Source organism: Buceros rhinoceros, unplaced genomic scaffold, assembly GCF_000710305.1.
Source record: "Buceros rhinoceros silvestris isolate BGI_N320 unplaced genomic scaffold, ASM71030v1 scaffold17416, whole genome shotgun sequence".
Lineage (NCBI taxonomy): Eukaryota > Metazoa > Chordata > Aves > Bucerotiformes > Bucerotidae > Buceros > Buceros rhinoceros.
The window spans coordinates 42,059-54,190 of NW_010415959.1; the positions used below are offsets into that span (position 1 = coordinate 42,059).

Consider the following 12,132-nt stretch of genomic DNA (forward strand, 5'->3'; position numbering starts at 1 on the left):
TGGAGCAAGTTCTGTCATTTCACAGAAGCAGTTTTATACATACAGCACCCACTGACAAGGCAGAAACTGCTGAGGGGTGAAAGACCAAAGAACTACAGTTCTGTAAGTGGTTTTATCCTTCCCATGACACAAATAATTTGGCTGAAGAAAACTCACCATGTTTTGCATAAACCAGCAGAATTCCCACAGTACTGAGACATTTAATTTAAAAATATAAGATAGCTTACAGAGCATGTCATCTTAGAAGTAGATTTTTGTATTTTTTCAAATACAAGATGTTGAAAATGGTTTTTATTTTTAAAAGACAACTGCAAGCTTTTGTTTGAAAGTTACCAGCTTTTAAACTGACGTGGTGAGTGAGTCAGGTTATACAAATTCTGAATATGTAGGATCTATATGTAGAATATGTAGGTCCTTCCTAAAAGGCACTAAAAGTAAACCAGACCTGTTACCCACTAGCCACTGTCACGGGCAAATCTTGGGTTAAAATGCCCTGATTTTTAGTATTGTTTCTTTCTTGTATCAAGAATATATGAAGTTTCACAATTGTACAGAAATGTTCCTTTACAATTTCTTGATTTCATCTCTTTAGCCTATTTCACCTTTAAGAATTCTTCAGCTTGACAGACTTGATCCAGCTTTGGCTTTTAAGATACACTTTGCCATTTTGTGTGTCAGCCTTAATCCATTTGTCTGTTTCATTCTTTTGATTCATGTGACCTGGAAAAGAGAGCTGTGCTTAGTTTAATTCCACACAATGAATGTATCATCATCACATTCCCTTTTTTTTTTCCAAGCTCCCTAGGAATACTTAAAAGACTTCTATTCGGCAGAATTCATATTTTTAACAGGGGCTTCTGACATTTCGCTTTTTTCATTAATCTCAATTTCCCATCCTGAGTTATTATGATAAGGTTGTGGGTTTTATTATATTGTAGTATTTATTATGGGCCAGGAAATACATTGTGGTGGGTTGACCCTGGCTGGACAACACTCTATCACTCCCCTCCTCAGCTGGACAGGGGAGAAGAAATACAACAAAAGGCTCATGGGTCAAGATCAGAACAGAGAAATCACTCCGCAATCACCATCATGGGAGAAACAGTCTCAGCTTGGGAAAAAAGATTTAGTTTAATTTATTACCAATCAAATCAGAGTAGGTTAACAAAAAATAAAACCAAATCTTAAAAACACCTTCCCCCCACCCTTCCCTTCTTCCCAGGTTTAACTTCACTCCTGAATTCTCTATCTCCTGCTCCGCAGCAGCACAGGGGTCAGGGAATGGGGGTTCATCAGTCAGTTCATCACACATTGCTTCTGCTGCTTCTTCCTCAGGGGGAGGACTCCTCACACTCTTCCCCTGCTCCAGCGTGGGGTCTTTCCCACAGGAGACAGTCCTCCATGACCTTCTCCAATGTGAGTCCCTCCCGCAGGCTGCACTTTTTCCTAAACTGGTCCAGCATGGGTCCCTTTCATAGGGCACAGGTCTTCAGGAACAGACTGCTCCAGGGTGGGTCCCCCACAGGGTCACAAATCCTGACAGCAAACCTGCTCCAGCATGGGCTCCTTTCTCCACGGTTCCACAGATTCTGCCAGGAGCCTGTTCCAGGACAGGCTTCCCACAGGCTCACAGCCTCCTTTAGGCACAGCCACCTGCTCCAGCACAGAGTCCTCCATGTGCTGCAGGGGGATATCTGCTCCACCACGGACCACCACAGGCTACAGGGACAGGCTGCCTCACGCGATCTTCACCACATGCTGCAGGGAAATCTCTGCTCCAGCACCCAGAACACCTCCTTCCCTTCCTTCTTCACTGTTCTCCATGTCCGCGTGATTGTTTTTCTCACACATTCTCACTCCTCCCTCTGGCTGCAGTTGCTGTTGTGCAGCAGTATTTGCTCCTTCAATATGTCATTGCAGAGCTGCTACCACTGTTGCTGATGGGCTTGGCCTTGGCCAGCAGCAGCACCATCATAGGGCTGGCTGGCATTGGCTCCATTGGACACAGGGGAAGCTTCCAGCAGATTCTCACTGAAGCCTCCCCTTTAGCCCCCGCTGCTACCAAAACCTTGCCACACAAACCCAATACATATGTCTGCATTAGTCATTTAATCTCACTAAATAATCTGGAAAGTTTTCATCTTTTTTGTAAACAAGGAAAAGAGACATGGATAAGACCTGATTTTCTGGATGACCAAACATGTCACTACTGTTAGTGCTTTCTTATGAAGATGGTTTAAAAAAAAACCCATGAGATATCTGCCTTGTTACATGTTTCACAGCAACTTAGCAAGCATGGTTGTGCTCTGAAAAGCTCACTGTGTAACAGACAAAGGAGAAAGTTCCACTTACCCTCATTTTACAGTTAGGAAACCGAGGCCAAGAGAGAACAATTGACCTTCCAAATTTGTACACAATTTATGACCAAATTGGGAATTAAACTGGGATCTTCTAAGTCCCAAATCAGTGCCTTTGTCACAAGATCAACCTTCACTTTCACTTATCTTTAAAAAATATCTTATTATTACTTTAGTGTTCATGTGACTGAGTGAATTCTAAGTTTAGAACTAATTTGAGCCTGGAATAGCATGAGGGATGGGAGGGAAGCACATTCTGAAGCAATTTTGCAAACATGCTCTGACCTGTAACACAGCTGAAGTTAAAACTTGGCCAAAAACAGTGGCAAAACTCCAACTGACATCACTGCATTGCTTTCCACAACTCAAGCCTATGTGCCAGAACTTTTCAATAGTGTTTCTGTGCTTTGGTACTTCTAAGTGGGATTAATTTAAGGTTACGGGCCAAACCCACATCAATTCACTAGCAGGCTGAGGTTCTGTTTAGAAGCATGGGATTTTCAGAGCAGTCCAACACTGGCAGAGTCTTCCCGCTGAATGAAGAGGTATTTCAGTGTCCTTTGTTGTCAGACTACAACATGCCTTCAAGGATCTCCACGTGGATGTCCCAGCACAATTTCTGCACTCCTGATCATTCCAGGCAGCAGCACTCTCAGCCACACTCAGTCTTAATATTGTTTCTACTGTAAGACAGAATCCACAGTTCCACTCCCCACCTAATTACAGGCTTAAATCTACAAAGACCATCATGAAATTGAACAAATGTGCTGTACATGAAATCTGTTAAAATCTCAAATGTCAGTTCCTCAGAAAGCTTTCCTGAATAATCAGTTTACAATATATTGTACTGGGGAATGCAGAAGAGAATGAAAACAAAATCTGTCTTTTACATAGAGGTAGCCCTTAAAACAGGAAACAGCCTCCAAGTGTCAAAAAGACATGAACCAACAAAGTGGTGAAAAGGAAAATTTCAGTCAATCCCTTAAAGCTGTAGAGCACTGCAAATACAGCTTCTTTTCCTAAGGAGAGAGGACACGATAAACATAGCACAGATATATTTCTAGAAAGCGCATATTGGAGTGCTTGGTCCCAGTTTGTCTCATGTTTTTGTCACTACGGCTTGTACTTTTGTACAAGGAACAAACACAGAAGCACAGGATCAGCCCTGTAAATGAACAGTTTTGTGCACTGCTTACTTTTGCTAAAAAGTTAAAGAAGAGTTTTGAAGAAACACTGAAACAAATTAACGAGAGCTGTTTTAGAACTCTGTTGTTGTCTAAGCTCTGTTTCTCATTTTGCATTTGTTATGTGAACTTAGAAAAATGTTTTGTTCCTTATGCTTGTTTTGGAGATTTGCCTGTGAAGGGAAAGCAGAAAATATCAGACTGCCTGCAGGAAAGCGAGTGTCACGTTCCACTCCCTGGGGATGAAGATCTTCAAACTATTTGAAGGTTATTAAGCCTATCGCCAGTAGTAGGTTCAAATCAAGCTTAAGATTTTAAAATTGCTCTGAGTATGAGGTGCTAATCAAGCAACAAGGCTCAGCTGAAGACCTTTTGATGACAGTTTGGTCTTAACTGTACTCACTGCCTGTAGTCTAAATACTGTGGGAACATAAGTGGATTTTGAGTACGTAGTATGATTAAATCACAAAAGCCAACAGCCTGCTGGATTGAGAGTAAGGAGGGAAAAAAATCATTTCAAAACCCACCAGCTAAGACAACAGCAGGAGCTCAGGAAAAGATATATGTACCAACTGGTATTCTGTGCAACCACTTTAATTTACAACCAGGAAGAAATTTTTTTTTTTCCATGAGTGGTGTGTAAAGGCAGTGAACACCGTTGCAGAACTTGACTGTGTAAAGTGCCAACAGCTTGCTTGCCTTCCTGGAGACTGGAGAAGTTAGAGAGAGCTCTATTTTCATATCATAACACACACAAAGAGGAGCATATTTTAAACGTTGTTCACTGGTGGTGTTAGGTCTGTGGTGTATCTCAAAAAGCTGTGAAACAGCTTCAGTTAAATGCAAGCTGAAACCAATAAAAATCTGTAGGATAGCATCTCGTCCAATGTGTTTTCTAAAAGTTGGATGAACTTTCTGTTTGATTCGAAGGAATATAATCTTTTCCAGATACAACTTGGGTCTTTGTTTTTTTAAGATACTGCTTAAGAATCAAGGTTTCACAGAGGGACAGTGTTCAGAGGGACACTGAAACAAAGCTCTTCCTCCTCAATTCTAGTGGCAAAGAGTCAATAAAAATTGCTTCTAGGAATGAAGGGAAGTTTTGAAGAAGTGTCATGAGAACAGAGACAACAGGGAGTGTTACTCCTGGGATGAGAACCATAACTCTGAATGCAGCAGACCCAGGTCAGCTGCACAGTGGGAGGAGGAGTGCCACACATGGACAGCTGTTAAGTTTCAGAAGAAACTTAAGTTTCAGCAGGCTGCCATAACACAAGCTCTTTCAGTTATTTCCCTTTTAAAGGCAAGCTGCTCGCCTGACATCATTCACTGCCCCTTCAGCTGTGTTTGTATTTAACCCTGGAACACCATGCAGCTAAAAACACAGAAGTTACCTTGAAGTAGGCAATATACAATTTCTGATAACAAAAGCAGTTAAACACACTGTAAAGCCTTGCACACAGCGTACGAGACTCATGCAGTCAGCTCCCTCCTTTCACACTGGCTTTGAAGCAATCCTACAGAGTAAGCCCAGAGCACCTCAAAGGCCACTCTCTCAGTACTACTTATTCCCGAAGGACATCAAGGTAGAAAACATCTGTCTAAATGTCCTAAGTTCCAGAGGAGAATGCAGATCTAACCTCACGCAGACATGAAAGCCTTTATTTCAGTGCATGCCTGAGTGAACAATTGTTTTAAGGGGAAAGGTGCTTCTCACCACACTCTGCTTAGAGAACTAAACAGTGGAAAGATTTAAAGTTCTTAAGAAAAACCCAGAAAGTCAGAAATAGGACAGTGGTATCAAAGCCCATCTTGTCAAGGCAATCTGGTAATAAAACAGGCTGACTCCCTCCAGATGAGCATGAGGAAGAATGTCATCTAAGATGCTTCTAGTGATCAAAAGAGTCACTGGATGCTGGATCAACCCAAAAGGTAGAGGCAACACCTGTCTAGAAAGTTTCACAGGAAAAAAGGGGTTAGAGAAGACAACAGGAGATTTCTCTCCATCTCTGGGACAGAAACCTGAGGGAAGGCATAAGTTAGAAAGTGCCCAATTACCTGTTTACATGGACTCCAGAAGACATGGCTCTGAGAGGGACACTGTTCAGATGTGGCTCAGCAGAGCCCTAGTGCTGTAGATGGGGTGGGATTAGTACCAAAGGCTAAAAATCCTGTTAACTGCTGCAACCATTGTCATGTTGGATGAAATAGGCAGCAAGAGCGTCTCAACTTGGAAGACGACAATCATTCTCAAGGAAGATGTTAAGAGAACAGAGAAACGTGAAGAGATCGTTTTGCCAACTTGAGAAAGTAAGAATAGGGAGACAGTAGGAGGTATTGTAGGTACCTACAGGAGGTAGGAGCAATAACCTACAAAGATAAGCATCTGTGGCCTCTGAGAAGCACCTGTGACACTGTGGGACTTTAACCAGGGAAACTCATGCAACTGCTGAAAGCCAGATGAAGTAAACGACTGCCAAAGTTAAAAGCTCACTCAAGCACCAAGCAGACAGATGGCATCAGGTCAAAGGCTGCCGCTGTATATGAACTTGGCACTAGAACTGGGGCCAGATATGGAGAAAGATCTGGAATCAGAAGAGTACCTGGCACAATGAGAGACAGAAACTTTACGTGGTTTAAAATAAGAAAAAAAGGGCAGTGTGTGTGTGCTATATCCCAGACAATTAGATTTGCAAATTGACACCATCAGCTACAAGGACCCAAATAAAGTCTCTGAATGATTGCAATACTTTTTCCAGCAAGCTTACAGTTGTCAACACACAAGCTGGCAAAGGGGTGGGCAGAAACAGGCCACCGGCTGCATTCATACAGTCCCTAAACTCATCCATCCACGTGGCTCACAACCTTCCTCTGGAGCAGGTGGGAGCAGATGGTCACATCAACTTAAGACAAGAGAAAACAGGCTGGAAGCATCCTCCTGAGGATGCACTGTATGTATCCTGACGTGCTCGCCTGACTGACAGTCCTGCGGCCTCACCGGACAAGTGCTTACTACCAGAAAGTTTATCTTACTGTTTAGCTACATTTGCTTTACCGTAAGGTCAAATCATAATTTCTAGTCCTATCCCCAGTGAACAAAGAACAACTTATTTCTTTCATCTCTGCAGCAATTTTTTAAGTACCGGAAAAGTGCATCTTATCTTCTCTCTCTTTTCTTTAAAACAAAAGAAATGGTTTTTTTTCCGTCTTCCCTCATAAATCATTTTTTAGGCCTCTGATCATGTGTTCTTCAGAGTCTCTACAGTTGTCCACATCCTTTTTGAAGTACACCACTCAAAACTGGACACCTTCCAGCAAAGTATTACTAATGCTATGTAAAGCCAAGGGATTATTTTGAGTTTTACAGAACAGTCATGTTAATACACTAATTTTTGCAACTGTGTAACATCATTGTTTCCTGTTTACTGATATTTTGTTGATATATTCCTCCTCTTGGGACCACACAGGTAATTAATCCTATCTTTGTACTTTGAACTTAAATACACTTATTAGAAAATGGCCTAAAAAGCATATAAATCAAGATTATTTTAATTAAGACCCTGCCCTTCAACAAGTTTGTGAACCCTTTGGCATGACAGTCTCAAGCTCCTTTTCTGCTTGAATATTTGACATGTTTTAGCCTGCTACCTCTCCTCTTACAATATATAGTTCCAGATATAGTTAATGATCTCTACAGGCTTAGATCAGCTGATTTTAGAATAGAGGCAGACCTGGAGACACAGGGAAAGCACAGACATCGAGCAGCAAGGGCTAAGCAGAGGATTCTCTCCTCCTACCGTCTTTACTAGGGAAGGGAAAAGAATGCCTTGACATGACTGCCATCAGGTATTACTGGAGTTACTCAAGCACTCTCAAACTAGACAGCTGAACAAATGCTTTCACAGATGGAAGCTGGACCAGTGCTTAGCATGAAAAAAATCAGTTTTTATAACAGATTTCATTATAGCATACATACTACTTCTAAGAGTTCCCACTGATGTTAATGGAAACAGATGCCTTATCCCTTTCTCAGCAAGTGTCCTAATTTTGCAGGAAAAGTCCCTTCCTTTCCTAAAAGAGCAAAACACCTTTTCACACTCTCACTCTGCCTCTAGTTCAGGCTTTCATCTTCTTGCTTTGACTAAATCCCGGTCAGTTCCTTGTCCGTCTTGCAAAACTCTGGCGCGTCTGCTTGTGGGATTGTAATGTACTGACGGCCCCACTCAGAGTGGAAATGGGAAGCAAGGCGATGACGTACGTGACAGCCGCTGTAACGGCAGTAGGGAAGGCTCTCCTAGAGCAGGTGACAGACTAAGTGCATGTTTACCTCAGTCACAGAACTCTACCCTGTCTTCCCACTAGACAGCCTCCTCTCTGACATCTCTTGCAATATTCCCTGAGGCAAGTAAAGCTTCCTGAAAGCAGCCGGTTCCTGTGTAATCCACAGGAGAACTGGCCCGTTTCTGACACATCATCTATTTTTAAACTAACCTTTGATCTCAGAAGCATAAAAATCTAAACTGCCATGCTCTTGTGATACAGAGCTTTTTTCCACTTGGCAAAACCCCTCTTCTCTCTCCATTTTATATTTCTTCAGTTGCAGCAGGACAGCTATAGACTCCATATCTAAAACTTCAGCATTTTCATGATCTAGAAACAGTATTAAATGATTTTTAATTATGTCAGAAACTACTTGTACAAGAAAGTTCTCAAATATCAACTTTAAGAAGGAGAGATTGTTGAGAATGAGAGGACAAGTGCTTGGCTTGCAGAAAGAATACACTGTCCCCATGGGATGAGGTAAAGAGAAGGGGAAGAAGCATCTCCCTTGCCATACCAAAGCAGTGTTACTGACTTGGCAAAGACAGCGGAGGCACTGTTTTCAAAAAGGTAAGAAAAGGAGCAAAGCACATTTACTTGGTTAGAACCAAGTATTCCACCTCCCTTCAGGTTTGTTGCTTCTTACTGACCAGTGAAGAAAATGGAGGAGAGCGCTGCTATAAATCATTGGTTACATTATGTGAAAAAACACTGAAAACTAAATACTGGGTGAAAACACAGATGAAGACAGGTTACTTCAGGGCAGCTCCAGTTTAGCTGAATTGTATCCTGCAGAAAATGCATTCCAGGGTCTGTTTTTCATTCACCCATATCATGATCAATTTAGACCTATATTTAATAGATTTTTTTGTGCAATGCTGTAACCTCTTAAACAACTCAATCAATGGCCTAATGCTGTTGCCTCTGCAGAATTCTCAATGATTTCCTTGCCTGTGGGATATGTACATTTGAGGGTTAATAATCAGAGCCACTTTGGGCCTCAACTGCCAAGATCATTTCCACACAGAATGGCAAGTTGAAAAATTGCATACGCTTCAGCGATGACTGTCCTACATAAACACTGGCTGGGTCAGGAAACCGGAGAAGTCATTCAGCTGTATATATTTGAAATACCACTCTTATCTTCAACGTGGCCTGAGTAACAAGATGACCAACTGGCCAGTGGTCCTCATTCACTGGGAGAAGTGTTGTTTTACTGATGAGCCGATGCATTCCATGGAGCCTTGTTAGAATCTGGGATCCTTCCACAGGTTTCTAGCCTGAGAACTTCTATCCATGGTGTTTAAGGAAATTGTCTTTAATAACCACTAGGACATTTAAATGCTAATTACTGTTCAAGGCAGGGAGAGATATGCCGATACATTTAAAGATTACTATTTTATATAAGCAGGCCACATATTAAAATTATGTACTTAAAATTCTAATGTTTTCTGACTTTGAGATTATCATCTTACATGAGAGAGGAAAATAAGTTTTGTGCACATTTTCTTAGGTTTAAAACTAAAGAAAAACCGAAAGCCTCAGCCAATCTGCTATCATATCAGGTCATGCTGACATAACACATTCAAAAACAAAGCTGGAGCCTTCAGACACACTACATTAATGTTTCCTCTTGAGGAAACCAAGCAATTGGTAACAGCAACAGCCTTAACTTCTAAATAGACACATCCAGAGAGGAGGAGAGAAATACACACCCTGACAATGACTTGTACAACTGTTTTCTAGAGCAGGAAACAGCAAGACTTGGGATTTGAGACCAATGTTAAATGCATTAGAAGAATGCCTCCACTAATTGCAAACACCTTTCCCTGCACACGCTATTCCTCCATGCTCCAGCTTCCACTCTTCTCCTACCTATCTGCCACCCATCATTTCTCAGCCTGTCTTACACTGTTTCACATTTATACTGAACATTTATAAATAAGTCATATAACCCTATTACTTCCCCTTCCCACCCAGAGACAGACAGACAAAACTTGTCACTATACTTTTAACAGACATTCCCTGGCAATTTGTTATATGTGACTGTCTAAACCAACACAGCAATGGGTCAAATCCAGCCTCCCACAAATTCAATAATAATGCAAATAATGCGAAGGATGAATCTGGCTCTACGGTTTTTGTAAGAAGCAGTTCTTTGCATTCACAAGGCATTTACCAATCAAAATGAAAAGTCATCTAGTAACATGGGGAGAACAATGGCACAAACAAACATCTGAACCTGAAACAGACAAAACAAGAAGCAGCCAAGTACAATAAACTCATAAGGAAACAGATTCCTTTGACTAAGGCCAGACAGACGTTTATTGGAAGCCAAGATTAGTAACACTTACCACTTATAGTTACATGATCGTCTTTGGAGGCACTCTGTGTTTCTTTTAACTGGATCTCTGAGCTCACATCCACTTTTCTTCCAGACAACTGTAAATAGGCTTTGAGAGAGGCAGGTACCTTGACAGTAATGGAGCCTGGTATAAATTTAAACGAAAGCTCGTTGGTTTAACATTGAGATCAAAGCATGAAAGAGACAATTATTTAGCTAACTTGAGTTAAATTGCTTGGGGTTTTTTTTTTCCCCAAGAGCCTTCAAACACAGTAAGCTTTTTTTTTGTCTCTGAAAGGATAAATGAAGATATCTTCATACTGTATGAAGTGTAGAAAATGGTGTCACAGTATTTCCTTAACAGACATGAAAATTAATATTAACATATACTACTAGCACAGCATTTGGCAGAGGATCTTATTACTGGCACGATCAAGGGAAGCAAATGTAATAGATATCACAAGTATTATGACTTTAGCTTCATCTTCTAGTTGCATATTTACACCCCCGAGCAAGGACAGTGGATTGGATTTGATGATTAATCCACCCACAGCACAGCACGTTATGAGAGAACTGGTCCTCTGGAACGATGAAATGCTGCTTACATACTGCGAACGCTAGCAATTGTCTTTTACTGCACAGGCCAGCTGTTCCCACCCTCAAACAGATGCGGTCTCAAAAGTGACTAACCAGTTTAGACTAGGTATCACTAAAATGTAAACTACTAGCAAAATTGCAGCTTTGGTGGCCAGAATAATTCTACCCTTGAGATCAAAAAGGTAAATTCTGACTTCTACTTCCCCTAAATATGGACTTCTATGCATCAGACTGAAGGCAGATGCTGGGGCCCCACCTGCCCATATTAGTTATATTTGGAATTAGTCACAGTGTTTGGAACCTGTGTCCTACACATTAACCCAAAACCCTGCCAAAATCCAGAAAACACTTTCTGTACATATGCTCCTTAGTTTCTGCCCAATTCCAACATTCACTTTAGAAAAACATTAAAAAGATTCTTTAGATACATCTCAAAAGCTGAAACAGAACAAAGTAAGGAAAAATGATGTTATAAAAAACAAGCAACCCTAGCCACGCGATTTAAATTCAGAAGAATCACTTGCCTGTGACAGCCCTGATGAACAAGTAACTGTCAGTATAATTAAGGCCTAAATTTTGCTGGATATGCAAAAGCCTTAGGATAAGAAATGGAAAAGGTCTTCATCTTTGGGTACTCCTTGGAGAGCTGCTCAGTGATGTGACTCATAAAATCCAACACACATGCAGCTAATTTATCACGAATGGGACATTTTTCTACACTGCAGCTGTCAGCAGTTCCTCTGAATTTACAGGGTAAACTGAAACAGAACTGCATCAACTTTGCCTCTACTAAACTGTGCTGCCAGAGAAAAGGTCAGGGAATGTTTTGAAAATAGCATTAATTAGCTTTTATTAAATACATTCCTCTTTTCTACTAATCCAAAGAGATATCAACTTAGTAATAAGTGATTCAAAAGGTAACTAAGAAATAATACAAAAATAAATTTCTGTGCACTGGTGGAACCAGAATAGCTAGCACAGAAGAACGGCACACAAGTGATTTCAATGCATTTTCTTCATTACTCCCACTCTGAGTCATTGCTGGGGTTTAACAGGGTCCAGGCACTGTCTCACAGACAAGAGAAGGGTTCCAAACACCATGCTCATTTAACAGCATGTCAGGCACTTCAGGTGGTTTAAAATCAAATAGAAAAATGCTGTACTGGGTGGGGTTTTTTTTTTCTCAAAACTAGGAGTAATAAGACACATTCAGGGCTTTGTCATTTATAGTATTGTATCTTCCAAATGGCAAAACTTCAGGAGCGAGCTTTTAACTAAGAAGTGAAATTCTAGGGAGTAATCAGGAGAAAAAAGAATGAATGGTAGGGAA

General features: G+C 41.0%; 1 protein-coding gene across 1 annotated transcript in view; it reads right to left on the reverse strand.

Annotated features, from left to right (window-relative positions):
- Positions 1 to 403: 403 nt before the first annotated feature.
- The window catches only part of FAM185A (family with sequence similarity 185, member A), a gene marked incomplete at its 5' end in the record, with an annotated part of 12,345 nt that continues 616 nt past the window's right edge, over positions 404 to 12,132 (reverse strand). The window contains 2 exons of the mRNA XM_010137618.1: positions 404 to 720; positions 10,216 to 10,350. Of these exons, the coding sequence (XP_010135920.1) occupies positions 605 to 720; positions 10,216 to 10,350 (251 nt within the window). The remainder of the gene's footprint in view (positions 721 to 10,215; positions 10,351 to 12,132) is intronic.